The sequence below is a fragment of the Pavona decussata genome, unplaced genomic scaffold (assembly GCF_977016875.1).
Source record: "Pavona decussata unplaced genomic scaffold, jaPavDecu1.1 SCAFFOLD_84, whole genome shotgun sequence".
NCBI classification, from domain to species: Eukaryota; Metazoa; Cnidaria; class Anthozoa; order Scleractinia; family Agariciidae; genus Pavona; species Pavona decussata.
Genome location: NW_028145502.1, coordinates 1,009,184 through 1,028,446, shown reverse-complemented (window position 1 = coordinate 1,028,446; position 19,263 = coordinate 1,009,184). Strand labels below are relative to the sequence as shown.

General features: G+C 38.2%; 1 protein-coding gene across 2 annotated transcripts; it reads left to right on the top strand.

The window, feature by feature from the left end:
• The first annotated feature begins 513 nt into the window (after nt 1-513).
• Nucleotides 514-19,030, top strand: LOC146475313 (neuronal acetylcholine receptor subunit alpha-7-like). 2 transcript variants are annotated; one of them, XM_085115693.1, is made up of 6 exons: nt 514-967; nt 9,254-9,402; nt 12,156-12,200; nt 12,778-12,887; nt 14,564-14,799; nt 15,574-19,030. In XM_085115693.1, exons 1-6 carry the CDS (start codon nt 904-906, stop codon nt 16,299-16,301), a joined length of 1,332 nt encoding a protein of 443 aa, XP_084971819.1. In that variant the 5' UTR covers nt 514-903; the 3' UTR covers nt 16,302-19,030. The 2 variants fall into 2 exon arrangements, with proteins under 2 accessions (XP_084971819.1, XP_084971820.1); XM_085115694.1 differs by lacking the exon at nt 514-967 and adding an exon at nt 2,680-2,893.
• The last annotated feature ends 233 nt before the right edge of the window (nt 19,031-19,263 follow it).

The window sequence follows — 19,263 nt, the reverse complement described above, 5'->3', positions numbered from 1 at the left end:
AAATGAAAAGGTATTTAAAAAATATTTCGCTTGCAATTGCCATGAGTCAGATGAGTATTGCGAAAATTTACCCGCGAAAATATTTAATTTACCGATCAAATCTGCACTGGAATTTTCGAATGCTCACAGCTTGACAAAAATCGGGCTTTTGTAAGAAACTATAAGCTCACAGCAGACCAAAAACAAAGGAAACTAAAACGTCAAAACAATCTGACAGAGAAGGAAAACAATAACCTATGTACAACACAAAGATAAACCTGTCGGGTTCTTACACAAAGGGAAACCCAAAACTCGAGGGTATTTCAGTTGGGTGTCAAGAACATGATCATGACCTTTCAATTGAAATTTAGATGCCTTTTTAATAATAAAAGGATTTGAAGTACTAAACGTTCACAAGAGGCAAGAGACTAACTGCTTTTTTTTCTTGTTATGTAAAAATAACTATTCAGAGAGGAACTCGAAGCTATCACGGAATTCTCTCCACAGTCAGCAATTCAACAAGATAATTTGGAAAGAGACCTGATTTATTTGTACAACTTTTGTTGTTTGGCAATATAAATAAGCGTCAAGAATTCTGCTTATCAGTTTCAATTATTTTCTTTTGGCATTCTACACAAAAGATTCCTTTCGCGTGCAATGCAAGATCTCGCCTATTGATCCTCCTTGTATTTTGATTGGATCGTTAAAAAGCTCGGTGGTAGGATATTTATACTTTGCACTTGTGTGATAAATTCAAATCGAGTTTTCTTACGCAAAGGATCAGAGCGGATCACTGGTGACTGATCGTAGCCATAAACAAACCAAACGTCGATTAATTAATCGCTGTAGGCGCACTGGACATTATAGGTTGTTCACGCTTCGAAGCAAAGTGAATCGTACACTGTGCTTTCAAGAAAATTTAACATGCCAAGTTGTGGAAACTTCGCTCTCAATTGGATTCTGGCTCTTATATTCATCTCAGTGCAAGGTGGGTAGCGATTTAATTGCGTTTCATGAGCACTGTTGATAAAGGTACATTAATCAGTCTCCATCCAGTATCATCGTCTCCTTAGTTTTCAGTTTTTCTACCGGATTATTTGCGCACATTTCTGATCTAAAGTGCTGTTTCAATCGGTACTCGTTTCGCTTTCAACTCTTGTCGGTGTCTTACACAGTGTTGTTAAGGAAGTAAAGTTTGTATCAACTGAAGCCCTCTTTCTAAATTCGGTGATAACTAATAACTCACGGTTGCAACTGCGGCAACTCACGCCGGCTGAAGGCGAATTCGTCAACTGAGGGCAAATTTAAAACTTAAACCACATTCGGTGAGGAAACGAGTCGAACCGAGAGTCCAAGAAGTAATTTTAATCTCAATTGATAATCTTGGCATTTTTGACACTACCGGAAAAATTTCGCCACGCACGTGCTGTTTGTATGATAATTATGAACTCTATTAAAATTATAGCGAATTGATTTGCCTTACACTATCAGAGAGTTGTCAGTTGGAGGGGTCCATCCGGTAGGCTATCTACAAATGAGAATTGAAGTAATTTTTATTTGAGGACTATGTGCATGAAGCTTCCTTCTGAAAACTGTGTAATTACATATAGAACTTATTAAACCTTTTTTTCAGCTAATGGAAGCCACTCTAAAATACTTCAATAACGCATCATTTTCTCTCGAAAAACAAGCCGCATTTTTTATTTTTTGTGCAAGCTGTTTATCTTTTTTTCCAATCACGACAGTCAAAAGTATTAATTAAAAAAACTATAATAATAACAAACTTAAATCTTTTGTCAGAATGCATTTTTTATAATCATGAAAACCAACAAATATCACTGAAAAATTCTCGTCTTTGAATGTCACACCCAAGAATTTTCAGGAATCATCTTTTTTTTTAATAAAACCACCTCGTACAGCATAATGAACATTACGGAGTAATTAAAGTACTGCTAATCGGCTGTAATTTCTGAATAGAGTTGTCATACTTCACTGAGGATTAATTTCATCTACAGTCTCTAAACTTGAACTGCCTTCAGTGTACAGCACAAAAACACCACTGGATAGTTCTGCGCAATAGCTTTGATTTGAATGGCGCAAATTTAGGATTTTGGTCCACAGACGAAACGGCTGGAAACACTTTGCCGTAGAGGCTATTAAAGACAATAAAGTGCGTCACTCCATGGAACCTTCATCTTAATAGCTTGTATTGTAATGGTCATACTTTACTAACTTTAGGATTTCAGAATATAATTACAAGCACGCACTCCCGTCTTACGTCAGAACATATTGCCTTTGAAAGGCATCCGTTTGTAGAACTTTTAGCGATGAATTATAACTCGGCCTTACAAGAACTCTTTATATCATCGACTGAGCTTTGACGATGCATGATCTACCATGGAGCTGTTTTTAAAAGCTAAACTGTAATTTATGCACCTATCATTATCGGTCATGGTAATTGAACTGAGTGGAGTGCATTTTGGTCTGATGCGCGTTAGTTAGATTTTGAGATCACGCGTATGATTTCAGACCAAAATTGCACTCCACTTAGTTCAATTAGCACTTCATTACAACCATTTTGAAATTACACAGTTGGCTTGTGCAGGGAAATTTGATTGGTTATTGTTATTTTAATTTTCATTTTAATGGGCTAAAAAAGGGAAAAATGCGATTTATAGCAAAAACCGTGCGATTCGTGAATAAATCGACTGTTGAGAACCCATTAGATTGCAAGGAATACCAGTGATTTCAAAATGGGTGTAATAAAAATCATAACCACCTCATTTCTAAAGTTAATCACCTTTTGCCCCCATCACAGCGTGCATCAGTGTGATTAACGATGCATTTCACTGCGTGAATCGATTGGATCATTGACTCAGTCCCTTCATGAGCTCATCATTCTCGCAGTCAACTGGTGAGAAATATTTGAGGGGACGAAAACTTCTTGTTTAAAACATAACTTTACGTTCGTTTTGCACCATTAAACTGCAGTCAACGCCCCTTTGCGACTACCTCTTGAAATGAACACTTCCAAAATATACCAAACTTTTCCCCATCTCTTACAAGCGCCCGCGACTTTTTCCTCTCTAAGCGAACGGGAACGTTACGGGCTATTCTGTACTTCAACGGAAAACTTCTGCGAAAAATCTTGGGGAGGATTAACTCAAAGGAGAGCTCGCTTGCGAGAAAGGGCCGTCACTCCCTCGAGGTACCAAGAACTAGCCGCAACTGGATGGCAGAATTAACAGCGACAACTTCACTGACTTTTGGTCCCAACAGTAGTTTATTCTTGAAAGTCGAACTGGCATATGTTCGTCCAACAGTAAGGTTGTACTGAATCATGTAATCACTTAGCGCTACATACAGGGTTGTATATATGTGATTTGTACATGTATCCATTGTTGACGGAATGCAATAAGTGTGGATATGAAAAGCAATTACACAGGAGTGGACGCTGCAGTACTTTGAATAACGCGTAAAAGATTAAAAAGCCAAGTTTTAGCACCAAAACCTCCGGCACTATTGACTACACTTGTTAATTAAGGAAAACTTGCACTATTCAACTGTCCTAAATTAAAAGTTCTTGAGGTGCGTAAACGTTTTCCGAAGTCTCAGTGAACGACTCGTGCCGTGTAATTACCGTCATTACAGTTCACAAAGAAACTCACTTAGTATTTATAACTTAAAAGTTGAGCTATTCATACACAGAGCGGAGCAGGATTTGTAGTCTGTAAAGGCTGGCTTAAAGATAAATGACAAACTAACTAATTGTTGATTAATCCTATTGAATACTCCATAAAACGTAATTACAGAACGGTACTCATTTCAAGAGTATTCATTATAAATACAATATTTCAACAGGGAGCCAACGTCACAAAATGTGGTTTTCAGTGAGGCCCTGCATTTGAAACGAAACCTATCTACTTCAATTTTAAAGGGCATACAATTAGTTAATTACTATATTATGCCCTTCTCCACTCCTTTCTTACGCACTATACGATCATGCATATGTGGAGTAAATAAAAAAATACAAAATAGAAAATACTTCAAGCAACACTTCTAGAACCTCTAAGTTGATTAACCTTATTCAGGTATACGAAGATAATTTAAAATATTTCCTTGCATAGCTACTGTCGGCTTTTCTAATTATTTTCCCTTTAGTAAACAAGCATGATAAGGTTTTCAAGATCTTTTGCACAACTTGGCAAATTACTGAAAAGCTAAAACGGAAACTAAGGTTACCAGTTGCTCTTACTAATTGAACGATATACGATATAGAGCCAATAATAACATAACCTTAGAGGGGAAGTGTCATGATGTTTTTTACCTCTTTTCTTAAAAATGGTTCATGAAATAAGGCCTTAACTTAGATGCAAAATAATTCTAGAACAACAAGAGGAATTGAAAGAAATTAACTCAATTCTTGAATTAAAGGAACGACTCGTGATCTCTTCTAGCGCATTTTGGAAACAAAAATGCGAGAACTTGAAAAAAGTTAGGCTAATATTTTTCAATTTTCAATCCATCCCGACCTACTCTGTCTCTGACTAGAGACGCTAATCGACAGTTTTGTTACAATGGGGTGATAATTCATAACAAAACTAGACATTTTTTTTCTTGTTTCTGTTCACAGACAAACGTTTTTGGGTTTTCAAATGACATCAAATTCTCGTGATACTTCCCCTTTAAGCCACAAAATATACTTCGATAAAAATGAAATATTCCCTATAAATTCGAATACGAGTACGATAAATATCGACCAAAATTTCCCTAACACGACAACTCAGTCTAAAGGGGCGGGTAAGGTCAATTGACGCGTCCTTCGGTCCCAAGCGCCACATGACCCAACAAACTGCCCTGTGATGGATTAGCTTCTCATCCAGGGACAGGAGGAGGAGCAGTAATACTCCTAGTCACTTCATAATGGGAATCAACTGATGGACCATGGACCACAGTCCCAAGGGGAAGTGGGTGGGGGGCAGTAATAGTCCTAGTTGCTTCATATTGCTGGGGATCCTGTGATGGACTGGTATTCCATATAGGGGGAGTCGTAACTAAATCAAACTGATTGCAGGGCTGACACAACGGCAAAGGGCTTATTTATTTGGGCCAATATTTCAACTAGTACAACTAGTCTTGGACCAGAGTTACCTTCTACTACAAGAGATCCGGCAACGAAACGTAGTCAGGACAGTTTATTTTGCGTCGTGTGGTCCCCTGCATCTAAAAGTTTCGGAGTCGTAACACTCCTATTAAACTTCATGCTGGGTATACTGCGCTGGACTAGCATTCCATACTGGGGAAATAGTAATACCTTCTTGCCCTGCAGGCTGGGGAGCCTGTGCAGGACTATTGTAGGTGCTAAACTTCGGTTTCGATTTTCGATTATATATGTAAGCATTTCATGTACGGTTTTTGTAAATCTGATTAATATTAGGATAAATGCCCTTTAAACGACACATTCACTATCAACATCCGACAAAATTGAGTGGAGTTACAAAAGCTCAATTAATATTGGCTAAAATACCATACATTTATTACAATTTTGGCCATTGCCCCCAACCAAGATGTCGCCTTCCAAGGGTGCCATATTGACAGCAACAACTTCACGAAAATTAAAACAGAGATACCAAGATAAGAAATAACTGAAAGAAAAAAATTATTCACAGAATATTTACTGCATCCGTGTGTAGCCAGCGTCTGATATTTCCTTTGCTTGTACTTCCGCTTGAAGCAAGGTTTGCAATGCGTGACAAAAAAAAACCATTTGCATGTCTTGAGATGTCAACACTGCATGACCTCAACTTCCGAGCTAGATGCAGGAATAACAATAAAATAAATCCAGATTAAAGAATATTTTCATTGTTTAATCAAGAACAAGCAACATTTGCGAAAGTGAATTTCGGCTGAGTTGTTTTGATCAAATTTTCTGTATTTGAATATCATTACTCCTACAAGACGATTCATAATATCGCGAACATCATTGACATGCCGTGCAAGGTTGTTTATATTAACACTACTAAAGCGTGCCAAATCGCCACGCGAATTTCCTTCTTTGCCCTTTAGTGATCCACGACGAAACGGCATCCTTTGCAAACAATACATAAGCACTCCTCTGGAACAGTAGATTCTTGAAATATCCTTGATGACGTTAGTCGCTTGGAATTAATCGACCATTTCGAAATTACTTCAACATTTTGATATTTTAAAACTATTGCTGGAGCATAAAATATCGCTACTGCTGGGCAGATAATCTCAAAATTAAAAGAATTCCTAAACGTTTAGACTAAAGCCATGTCTTGAAACGAAAATATAGCTCAATAAAATTCATAATTTCCACATTAACACGTTTATCAGCGTTTATAAACCATGCAATAATTAAACATTCACTTAACCTTATTTTGTTCGTACATTTCGATTATTTTTAAGATATAGCTCTCATTTTTCAGGAAATCTGTTTCTTTTAAGCAGCTAAGTTGATATTTTCTATGCCGACGACTAAGCATCAAAATTTGTCAAACGTTTAAACTTGCGTCATTAATTCCATTTTCACTCCGTCGTATCATTTCCAAGCTGTGGCGCTTGCTGATATAGACGATGTAGTTCTTGTTTTATGTCCTCAGTGTCTTTTTCGATTTTGCTAAAATCATTTCTTAGTCCTTGTACTCCTGTGAAGATATCCTGTAACCCTGCCTCGAGTAGCTCTATTGTGTATAGCATCTCGCTCTCATTGAAATTCTCTTTTCCCTGTTCGGCAGCTCTTTGTACCAATCTTTGTATTATAAGGTTGTCGACCTCTGGACTAATTTCGGCCATTTGAGGGAAGAATTAGTTAGAATTGATTCCAGACGCAATGCTCTCGTCTTTACAAAGGTCCTCTTGGTACTCGATCAAGTCTCTTGCTTCAATAAAATCAAAACAATTTGTTTTCCTCGGTATAATCGGTTAATTATGTCCCGTTGTTGACAACATGAGTTGATATCCGACCTCGACCCCTTGGTGCCGTTTGAACCGGAAACCGCTGTTCACAGCCTGCCTATTGATTAATGTTTAATTGTTGCTGTTTCAAATAACTTACCTCCGCGGATATGGCGGATGTCCCTTCAGAAAATGAAAACAATTCGTCAGTGTGCCGGTTTTAAATAAACCGAGTTAATAACGCCGGGAAGCTAGAATAAAAATTTCGTGGTTTTTTTTTTTGCATAAGTAAAATAAATACATGCCAAGCATGATTTTAATATTCACAAACCGCTGATCAACTTTCGCTTCTAGCGAGTAGGCCTTTAAAAAATTAATAAATAAATAAATAAATAAGATTAAACACTTATCATGCTGACATTAACATTACACCAAACACCTGCGCTAAATTTATGACCGACCACAATCGCTTTTTTTTATTTTATATTTATTAATTTGTTTTTTTTTTGGGGGGGGGGGGGGCAGGAAAGGAGTGGGTCTGTGGAGGAACATTTTAGGAATTATTTTTCATTAAACTTTCCTCACGGATCCATTATTTGTTTTTCGTCTTTTTTTTCCCTCTATCTCTCTTTTTGTTTTGGTTGGTTAGCCGGACCTTTGGTCTTCTCTAGGAAATTGGAAACTTTGGATTTAACGTTTGCGGCTAAGTGGAAAGTTTTATCGCACTGAGTCAATTACTGAACAAGCCATACTTTCCTCCGGTTTGCGCGTAAAAATACCTTGACTTTCTGATCATAACTCCAGGCCCCAGTTGTTCAAAGGCCGGATAACTTTATTCGGTGGATAAGGCGCTTTTCAGGGTCTAAAAGATACTTCACGTTAAATGTTGTCAAAGGTTTTCGCACATTCCCAAACTAAGCTGTGATTAGAGTGTTCATATTCGCTTGTACAAGAGGAAATCTTTGCACTGATTGAAACTGTCGGAGAGTGACTTATCCACTGGACAAAGTTATCCGGCCTTTGAACAACTGGGGCCAGCAAGTTAGATTCTATTTTATTCATAATGTAGGCATGTATAGCAAGTTCTTTCCCCGCTGAAGGTGCAGGCTGACTGTCAAAAACTAACGTCAAAAGTTGTACAGATCTTGAATGCTCCCAAGGTCACCTCTAAACCCTGGAATAAAGGCAACCTCATTCCCGGGGTCTCTCCTCTTCCCGTAACCTGAAGCGAGACGGGATGGGATGGGACGGGACGGGACGGGAAATAAGGTTGGCTCCCGGATCGGGTACAAATCCGGTTATGGGAATTTTACAGCTCATTAGCATTTGAAATATAAAACTTAGATTTTTAGTGTTCTTGAGTCAACCCCCATCTGGACCCTGAGACTGGTATTATGCCGTTCCTCAAAGGGCAAGCCTTTATTATGAGGTGCTGTTGGGAAAGGGAACTTCAAAATAATTAGATGGAGATCTGGTGGATTAACGAAATCATTAGGGAGCTTGAGCAGCGACGACGGCAACGGCAACGAAAACGTGACCGGAAATATAACTTTGTGCTTTATTTCATTTGTGCTACTTAGCGATCATTTCAACTCGCTCAACTTCTACAGAAACGGCGAACTACCCAGGAACCAAATTGGTTGGAGCGGCGTTCAAGTAAAGAAAGAAAATGAGAAATCCACCGTAGTGTCCTCACGTTCTCCAAAAAACTTAGAATTTAGTCATTTCACGTTGTTGTTTTACAGAGGACGGCAAAGAAATGTACCAAAATGTAAAACGCACGTGCAGAGCGATTGTTTTTGCTCATTAAACCTATTGTTTTGCGGCATCGTTGCCGTCGCCGTCGTTGTTGCTTAAGGACGGTGCCTACTAATAGCGAAGTATTTTTGCACGGTTTATCACTATGCGGGAAAAGTAGATCTTGGTAGCGGCTATTGAAATCCAAAAAGAAAATTGGGGGTAACCACGCATTTTTTAGAGATAACTGAGCAACAATTATTCTAAAAAGCAGCAAAATACAAAGCAATGTATGGCGCTTTTTTCCTAATTGAAGCTTTATTCTCTCTGAAAAATGCATGGTTACCCCCAATTTTCTGTTTGGATATCAAAATCAGCTGCTAAGTTCTGCTTTCTCCGCATAGTTTTAAAGCGCGCAAAAATATCCCTGTAATAGTAGGCACCACCCATAGGAAACCCGAGTATCTCCAGATGCGCAGAACGTATGCGCGGTAACAATAGTAGGCACCGTCCTTAAGCTCCCTAACAGAACTTCTTGATCAATTTGTTTCCCTAAGTTCTAAAAAAAGTGATAGACCAGCCTTTTTGTATCTGATTTTTTTTTTCTGTCGTCCCACAGATTCTGTGACAGCTACTCTTGGGACTCCCGAACAGAGATTACGTCACGACCTTCTCAACCAATACCATCCTACTGTGCGGCCTGTGCTCCGTCAAGACGCCATCATTAATATCTCCTTCTCTTATAGGCTGGCCAGGATTGTATCACTTGTAAGTTGATATTATTGTTCATTTTATAAGAAGCAGACAACTCGCAGTATCGTACACTCAACCCCTGGATATTATGTGAGCGGGCAAGACCCCCTGATTCTGTCTCTGCTACTAGGCTATCAATTCTAACTTATAGCTGACCAATAAATTTCCTCAGAGTCTGATTGGTTTATAGAGATCACGTGATGATGGTGCTCATCCGCGGGCAGGCAGTATCTGTCAATAGATTCCGTGCGGCAAAATGCCCGGATTAAAGAAAAGTCATCTACAGCCGAAAAATGAAATGTCGGCCATTATTTTTTAAGGTCAACAAACAAGTTGCTTTCATTGTATTCATAGCCCTTTCGCTTAAAGATTAAATTGGATCCACGATCCAATCAAAGAGGTAGCCTCCCACGCAGTCCCCTAAAAACGACTGCGTGGGAGGCTAATCAAAGAGGGCGCTCACGTTTTTCTTCGAGTTCCGAAATACTTTCTCTTTAATATTGTCAGCAAATTTCACTTCCAGAGTAATCGAAAGAATGCTAGACACGTTTAAAAAATAAAGTTTTTGTAAAAGGTGTATTTAAAAAAAGTCATCCTGGAAACACGGACGATAAGGCTTGACTGCGATAGACATTACCGTCCTCATTGAGCAGTGGTACAAGATTGCGCTCCAAATCGTTTCAAAGCTCAATTTAAATGTTTGGAATGTTTTGCTTTCAGTTTATCTTTTGTCGTTATTTTCTGTGCTATTTTTTTATGTGAATTGGTTACCGTTTGATCACTACCGTGAGAGACGGCTTTATGTTAGCAACTACTGAATATAAATCAAAGATGGCGGTTGATGTTTCAGTTTTCTTGGAGTTCATATTATTAAATCCTTACCTTATATTTAAATCAGTGTATCAGTAAACTTCGCTTCAATTCAAACAGAAAAAAATTAACGTTTGAATAACCACCAAACTTACTTGAACTAGAAGTTTCCAAGATAGGGGTTCTGTAAAAATGTTACCACAACGAGTCGACAAAGCAAGGTGATTTTAATCCCTTTCCGACCGTGCGGGCCAATGTATAGGAAATTGTACGAACTTGCAAGACCAGCCATAGGAGTTTCGAATTTTTTGAGAAATAAAGAGATGTGCCTTCTTTTTAATATATCTTTCACCGTTGTTTTCTGCATTATCCTGTTTTAATCCGAATTGATTTGAGTATTACCACGACCACTTACTGGTAGCTACCCAAAAATCCAAGATGGCGGCAGTACTTCTTGTTCGAGTTCAAATTACTGCCTTTATAATTAAAAACATTCGCTTTAATTCTCAATTCAAATCATAGAAATCATATTTAGGGATATTGAAATTTTACTCAGATAAGCCTTAAAACGTAAACTAGGAAAATCTGTGAAAGTTTAATGACGAGTTCAATTTCCTCTCCTTGATTAAAGTCACCAGTGACCTAAAGTTTCCGTAGACTAGTTTTGCGATGCTTGTTTGAGTGTATTTTTTCGTCAAAGTTATATATTCCTAGCATAAAATAATTCTTCGTCATCTAATTCAATTCTTCTAGTCACAGTTATGTTCAATTACAATTTTATATTTGAGTTGGCGACCGATAAATCGAGATAAAGTCCTACCTCGTGAAGACCAAGCTTTCGAATCACGCAATCTTCCACAATTTTCCCTTGTGTGGCTTGCGTGACGTTTTTACCGCCCTTTACCTCGTAGCTATTTTGTTATTACAACCACTTTAAAATAAAAAGTCGCTGAACCAAACACATTTCTAAAATGTTCTGAAGCATTCTTCTACTGTATGCATGCAGCATCTGTCAAATTACTCCCCTCCAAGTCCAATAAAATCAGTGTATATTTTGCCAATGTGATAAACAAGAAAGTTGCGTGACAGGCTTTCTTCCAATATAAAATACACTTTAAACGGATTAAAAACAATTCGGATTAAAACAGATCCCTTGTTTCTTGGTCTAGCAATGATTGAATTTTATTCTGTCTACCTGAGTTTTCCTGGAAAAAAATCGAATTGCAATTAACAACGAAACATTCTTCTCTATTCGTCTATGGTAAACGCTGTTCAACCACTTTTTTTTTTTTTTTTTTTTTCGATCTTTGGTTGGAATCGAATTCGAAGAATTTTCTCACTTTTTGATCACGTTACCTACTCTTATGGCCTACCTGATTAATGGTTCTCGTTCTTGATCATTCTTTCTTAAATGTTGAGCAGCACTTCAGTAGTTTGTAGAATCTTTTAAGGGTGTGAAAATTGCCGGGTTGCCATGGACGCTAGAAGAATGCTATTCAAACAGTTATGTCCTTGATTTACGCACGGGTTAACCGGTAATGGAGATGAATCGTGATTGAATCGTGGAGGCGCAGTGGTGTAGTGGTAAGCGCGTCGGACTTTCGATCGGACGGTCGGAGGATCTGAGGGTCGTTGGTTCGAGGCCAGGTTGGTCTCTTCATTGCTGTGTTGTTTCCTTAGATAAGAAACTTTGCTCCACGATGGACTAGCATCCCATCCAGGGGGGAGTGGCAATACTCCTAGTTTCTTCATGCTACAGAAACCGGGCTAAGCTCCGGCCGTGTGGGCCACTTAGGCTCTCGTGCGACTTTACCTTACCTTAATAGAGATGACGGCTTCTTTACAGATGCAGGTAATAAAACGACCATACATGTAAATTGATTATTGGAACAAAATAAAAGATTGATCGATTGGATAACGTATTCTGATTAGGCTCAAACCTGTTTCTCTTGTCCTAGGACACTAAAGCGCAGGTTCTCACCACGGATGCATGGATCGTTCAGGTAGGTGGACGGTTCTATGCTTCTTTTTTGCTAAAAAAGGAAACGTGCAAGACCTCGCTAAGTTGGTTATCGAGAGATGCAGTTATAAAGATTAATCATCACATCTGTGATTAACCACCACAAACACACACCTGGTCAGACAGCTTGGGACTATATATACCTTCTGGATCCAAAATAATTTTTATTTCAAGCTTCATTTCCCAATTTTAGTATGAAATTTATAGTTTCTCTTTTCAATTGGGGTGGGGGGGGAATAGTTTATTTTGTCAATTACTTTGTACTTCGAGTCATTCTTTCTCAATCAATCAACAATCTTTATTTGTTCATAACATAAAAAAAGACATATCTTATGTTACAATAAATGTTATATATATTCTACATCACTTATGTCCTGAAATGCACCTAACCCTGAATTTGGGAACTGTAATTAGGACAGACCTTTTTGTCATTTTCATATGACTTCATGTGTGACAGAATTGTTTATGTTTTAGTAAGAATTAAGGTTTGGAGACATCTGGTGATGTCTATCATACAGTTCAAGCATCTCATGAGCGTACGTTTCTATACACTGTCATAGGAGTGGAAAAATCCATATCTAAGTTGGAATCAATCCCAGTATGGCGGAGTACATACACTGCATATGTCACCTAATGATATCTGGGTCCCGGATGTTGTACTTATTAACAAGTGAGTGTGCAAGTCAATCAGTCCCCTCTACAGGTTACCATCATTCCATGCGCTCCTCGTTTTCTCCTTCTTTCCATATTTCTCCCAGTTTCTTATTTTCTCAGCCTTGCCACTGAGATCAGCGGTTGTCACGCTGTCATTGCGGCGTTTTAGCCGTTTCCCAATCTCGGTGTACCCAGAGTCCTCAGGCTCTTTGGCCAGCGGTTGGTTGCCAGGGGAGACTCTGAGGAACTGGAATTTATTACCGCAGGATTTCTGCGGTAAAACAATGCAAACTGTTACGGGGCAGCCAATAAAAAAAAATTAAATATTTTCGAATTCTCCAGAGTCTCTCCTGGCGCCCACCCGCTTAGGACCCTGGGTACGAGATAGGTCGGTTCTGAGAAGAAGTGTTACAACCCAGATAAAGCGTGATAATTTTGTAACTAACCACCGCGTTTAGTTCTTACTATTTTGAGTAGTTTCGATATCTAATTAGTGAATTTTTATGCTGTTTTCATGTACTTTATATTGTGGCAAATTAAAGTGCGTGATTATTGATTTCTGGAGCAATTGCGGAGGATTGATAAATTTATAGTATCCTCAATTTTCAACGTGTTTATTGTTTCTTCATTGTTACACAGTATTTAAAAAATCCTGAATAAAAACCGTAAAAGGGGGGTTATTTTTGTCTGTTTTTGCCTCCAAAGCTCTCGATTTTCATTCTGCGCTTAAGACCATTGATGCGAACCAAACATATCGCAGGCTCATACGGTTTGGTTATTACTAGTAATTGTTAGAGTTGTTTAGATATATATTCATCTCATGACTACATGGAGACACTTTTGAATGCAGAGGTCCACACAACGCAGGAATTAAACTTGCTGGTAATTTTGCCGGATCTCTCTTGTGAAAGACCTCGTGTCAGGCGTCACTTGGACGTGAAAATACAAAACTGAATGCAAGGCTGGCACTTATAAATCTGGCCACTAATAAATCTGGCCTTTGCCGTAGTGACAGCCTTGCATTCAGTTTTGTATTTACATGGAGACCGTATATGTTTCATGTGTTCACAGAATTTTGATTTCATTTGACTACTTACTTATCCAACGCACCGCTAGGAGTTCCTAAAGTCGATAAAGCAGGCTATTCGTGCAAGGCCGGCGAAGGGAGAACTGACTCTCCCAGTTCTCTCCCAGGGTGATTCCCTTGTTCGAGTTTGTTTTGCCCTTCTGCGTGTGATTAGCTCACCTTGTCGACTACTAGTCGTTACATACTCCACCGATAGACTATATACTTATGTATTTGCTGTAAATACTTTTTTCCCTTACTGATGTATTTTCCTCTCCCGAGCCTAATTTAGCTAGCAGAGCTCTACAACCAGTGTTATAAATTGTACTTCTCCCCATTTTATTTGTAACTGCACAGAGGTAGTGGCCAACACGAAAGCCTTGCTCCTTTGGCCACTACGCACTTCTTTCTTAGAAGGTAAAATCACTTAAATAAATTTCTCTGCACGTTTAATTTTTTCTTACTATAAAAAAATATTGTATTTCATTCAAAAAGTGTGACTAAAAATTGAATTGAATTGAATTGAATTGATGCCCAAAGCCCTCAACGCACACCCTAGCGCGCGCCTCCCTTCATCGCAAAACCAAGGCCATCCTTGATCCCAACTCTTAATTAATGTTTCTCAGCGCGGATGAAGGGGTGACTATGGCGGGGTTTACGGAGAAGTTCAAGACTTATGTGGTGGTAAACAGCGAAGGTGTGAACATGTGGATGTCGCCAGCTACATTCAAGAGCTCCTGTGATATGGTCATCAGAATGTACCCATTTGATACACAGAACTGTAAATTGACGTTCGGCTCGTGGACATTTGACAGCAGGTTACTGAAAATTATCACAAGGGATAAGAAACATTCAAAATCAGGTAGGAACACGAATAGCATTCTACATATTACATGTCATACGTACTCATTTAAATGTAAGAACTTTTTTTTTTTTTAATATACTTTGCTTCTTTATTTTCACTACACACGTTACAAAAAAAGCAAAACAAGAGTACGAAAGATATATATTACAATACATTTGAAAATACTAATGACTAAATGTTACAGTTTTGGCAGTTTACAACGCGAAAAGAAAAAAAATGATAGCACCCTGAAAACTAAAACCTGGAGACTTAAAGTTTCAAATTTTATTTATTTATTAATTATTACAGATGAAGACTTGAAGTTTCACTTTAGGTATTATTTATTTATTATTAATAAATTTATTCATTATTTATCAATTATTTTAATGGAGCGTTTAAGGTTAGACTGGCATTGTGATCAAAACAAGCAGGAGTTGTTCACACTTCAAGATTTCATTCACAAATTTTAATACAAGCTTGCACAGCGCCAAAGCTAGTAACACTACAGGAAAGTACAAGGATTTCATACAGACACTTAATCGTAACAATCACATAATTTGTCTTAAGAGAGGGGGGAAGATTTTAAAAAATTGAACCACTAGTCATTAAGCATGATTACTGACTGTCATCATAAAGATTGCAAGATGAAATAAAGCGTGCAGTAGTTTGTAATCCGCTCAACGCATGTATTTATCTGCCCCTGGTAAAGCGTTGAAGATTAATATTTGCTCAAATAAACATTATGTTTTGTGTTGCATTGATTACTGTATATGTTTTCATGACTTTCCTCAGCTACGTTCATTGAGAGTGGAGACTGGGAATTGAAACTCGTGACATTCGAAACCGCTGACACGACTTATGAATGCTGCAAGCATCCCTTCTCTGACGTCACGTACAGGCTGCAATTCGAACGCAAATCACTTTATCACGTGCTGTATCAAATTCTCCCGTGTGTGGTGATCGTCTTGCTTGTTGTTCTTAACTTTATTATGCCGCCTGACAGTGGAGAAAGAATCAGCTTCTGCATCACTATTTTACTGTCCATGAGCGTGTATCTTCTTATCCTCTCTAACTCCCTGCCCGAAACATCAGACGATTTCGCGATACTTGGTGTGTATTACATGATGACAATGGTTCTTATCGCCTTCAGCCTGGTTAGTACTGTTGTGGTGTTGAGGTGCCACTTTGCAGAGGACCAACCAACTGAAGGTCTCGTGAAGTTCGCCAAGTTTGTTCTCAGGACTAAGGAAAAGAAAGCCAACAACAATAAAGTTGACAATACAACAATCGTCGACGAAGAAGCAAACGGTGTTTCGGAAATTAAGAAGACAGATGAGAATTCATTCAAGGCCGATCCTGCCCTAACGCTGATCGCCCAAAGCCTCAAAGAACAAAAGGAAAAAGAGAATTGGAAGGATTCGTGGAAAGAGATTGCGAAAGCGATGGATCTATTCATGCTCATCGTTTTTGTTGTTATCACTGTAATTGCTACAGTAGCTATCTGGATGCAACGACCATGAATCAGTCAGCGTCTCGAATACCAAGGAGACGGAAACGAACCCACTTACAGGGACACTGTCAGGGATACTTTGCTTTATTTTGATCAAAGCCTCTCAAACATCTAACATAGAACCTTTTTCTCTGACATAAAATTCCTTGTAGAGCACCACGAGGAAAGTATTGAATAACTTCACTAATGAAGAACAAACTATAAATCAGTTTTAGCAATTTCTCCAAAATACACAGTTGCAATCCATTTCTATCCAAGCCAAACTGCAACAGAAGATAACAAATACTAGATGATCTATACTTGTAGGGTACTTGTTAAAAATACTGAACCATTATTTCAACATTTCCATTGATACAAATATGTTTTTCAAATAAATGTGATGGTATATTTCAAGCCTGGTGAATGAATGAGAATGATGTATTATTATTGTAGAAAGTGACACAGGCATACTCGGAAAAAAGAAATACGAGTGCTCCTATCAGGAGTCAAACCTAAGACCTTCCGATGACTAGTATGGACGCTAGTTCCGATTACTAGTTCGGATACATCCGAACTAGTAATCGGAAGGTCGTAGGTTTGACTCCTGATAGGAGCACTCGGATTTCTTTTTACCGAGTATGCCTGTATCACTTTCTAGAACAATACATCATTCTCAAATATGGTTTTGTTTTATTTTCCTATTCAAAGCCACACAAAAAATTGTTGACGCTGCCCCTTTCAACCTACCATCAAACGTAACACTCCCGTCCGCGCAAGCTGCTTAACCGTCAATAGAACCTTTTCAACAATTTGTCACGTGACCAGTTAACATGAGACTTGTAGTTGGGACTGTATGATTTCAAAGATGGGAATGGAATATTTTAGCTAGCGAAAATACAAATTTTCAGATGAGTACGTCGTAAAATGGTGAAATTTTGTGTCGCTTTGAATTCTTCAGGTATTAGAAGCTTTCGTATGGAGATGACGAGTCCTTGTACTCCAAATTAATTTTCTTTGATTAATTAATCCTTTCAAACAGAATGGGGTTTTATGTAACTGTACGGAGCAAGAATAGCATGAGAAAATAAACCGTAAATGCACATTTCAGCGTTATTAAACCGCAAGAAAGATATTTTATGGGAGTTTGAAAATTTAGAAGGATGTTGGAGAACAAAGCTGCTTCCCATACAACTCCTTCGCAATTCAAACGGCCAGAGTAGCCCCCTCTTTGGGGTAGGTTGAAATTTCTTATTTTCTTTATGCTTTGTTCAATTCTAATAAGATTACTTCTCCAGATTGGATTGGTTACATGTTATTCACGTGACCAACTGTTGCAAAAGGTCGAAAGTCAATAAATTAAGACCGAGGCTTTTGTTTTTTGTTCAAAGTACTTAACAACAACAACAACAAAATTTATTTTTATACCACACTGGAATACAGAAGAAATAAATGTAAACACTACATATGCAAGGTAATGCCAGCTGGAAAATAACTAATAAGCTAATCTATCAAGGCTGCTGAAATAAAATGATTTTGGAAGGTTTGTTTGCCGAACCAAAAGAAGATGGAAAACTGCCAGTATTGATATATTTTTATCAGGTAACTTGACTTATATTTTATTGTCATACTCAGAGCATCTGTCATTTTAAAACAAGAGTTATTGAAAGTTTAGCTCAACCTAAACTATACTTAACCCTATCTCGACCTTGGGGGAGCGGCGTGGAAAGTTTGGATGCACTTTCAGTTGTATGTTCGGTTTTGTCAAAGAGTGGGCCTATTATGCCGAAAATCTCATGCAGTTGTTCCCGTCCATGCCATCATAGTTAATTCAAGGCAATGGTTATGAAACCTGACAAACGTCTTTGTTTTATGTTTTTGTTTGTCTTTTTGTCCTTGACCCTGCTCAAACAACAATAGAATTTGGAATGCGTTGGAGCAACTGAGCAATCGAAGCGTTTTTGTTAAGATATTTAACTATGGTGTGAACGTTAAAACAAAGGATTGTGCAGGGTCACGGCCCTTCCAACATAAATAGCAGCACCATCGTTTTCATGGCAAGGTTTCCAAACCAGTTCCTCGATTAACTATGGTGCCATGCCAACGCGCAAATTGGCGTGAATCTATTTTCTGTCTGTTGTTCAGTCGCAGTCGATCGTGGCTGCTTTTTTAGCTTTCATTCATTCAGTTATCTGTCTGATTTTGATGCATGACCCAAATGTTAATCTTATTTTGATTTATTTATACTTATTTTACATTTAATTACACCCCTTCCCCTTTCCTTTTTTTATCATTGTTTATTTCATCTGATTTCTTACGGCCCCTTGTATCCCTAATAATTAAAGCTGGTGACTTTAATCTGGGAACAATTTAATGTAGTCGGTGAGTGTATATTGACTTTGATGTTACGATAGCAAACGATGTTTGACAAACCGTTTCAGAAAATGAAAAATCCCTTTTTAAGTGACGAAAAATTACTTTTTTACTTTAAATGTTATGTTTTCACCTCATATTAGTGTTTTTTAAGTGGTTTGGATAACATTTCGTTCAATTTTGCCGCTTTCCTGAAGTTTTGAGGACATCCAAAAATCCAAGATGGCGGATCCAAGATGCCTGCCATTTGGCAATTATGACGCACTTACCACGTAATAGGACATCACCAACTGTCGTTGTGGAACAAAAAGGTAACATCTTTGGACGTACTATTTATACTCCAAGTATCATTGCCACAGCTTAATAGCCTCGGTGTTATCGAGGGAGGATACCTGCAACGTTTGCAAGTTCTTACATGGTTGGTCGAAAGGACAAAATAACGAACAACAGAACAACGTTCCCAACCCTAAACAATGCAGTGTAAAGTATTAGGATGAAGATTGGGCCAAAAGCCATAGTCTATAGCATTAGGATAAAAACTGGGCCGAAATCCATAGTGTACAGTATTAGAATGGAAATTAAGCCAACATCCATAGTGTATAGTATTAGGATGAAAATTAGAC

What these genes read in the sequence shown, in the direction of transcription:
- LOC146475313 (XM_085115693.1), top strand. Translation starts at nt 904, where the DNA reads ATGCCAAGTTGTGGAAACTTCGCTCTCAATTGGATTCTGGCTCTTATA. An exon ending in GATGTTGTACTTATTAACAA is followed by an intron (nt 12,888 to 14,563) that starts GTGAGTGTGCAA and finishes AATGTTTCTCAG; the next exon opens with CGCGGATGAAGGGGTGACTA. An exon ending in TAAGAAACATTCAAAATCAG is followed by an intron (nt 14,800 to 15,573) that starts GTAGGAACACGA and finishes GACTTTCCTCAG; the next exon opens with CTACGTTCATTGAGAGTGGA.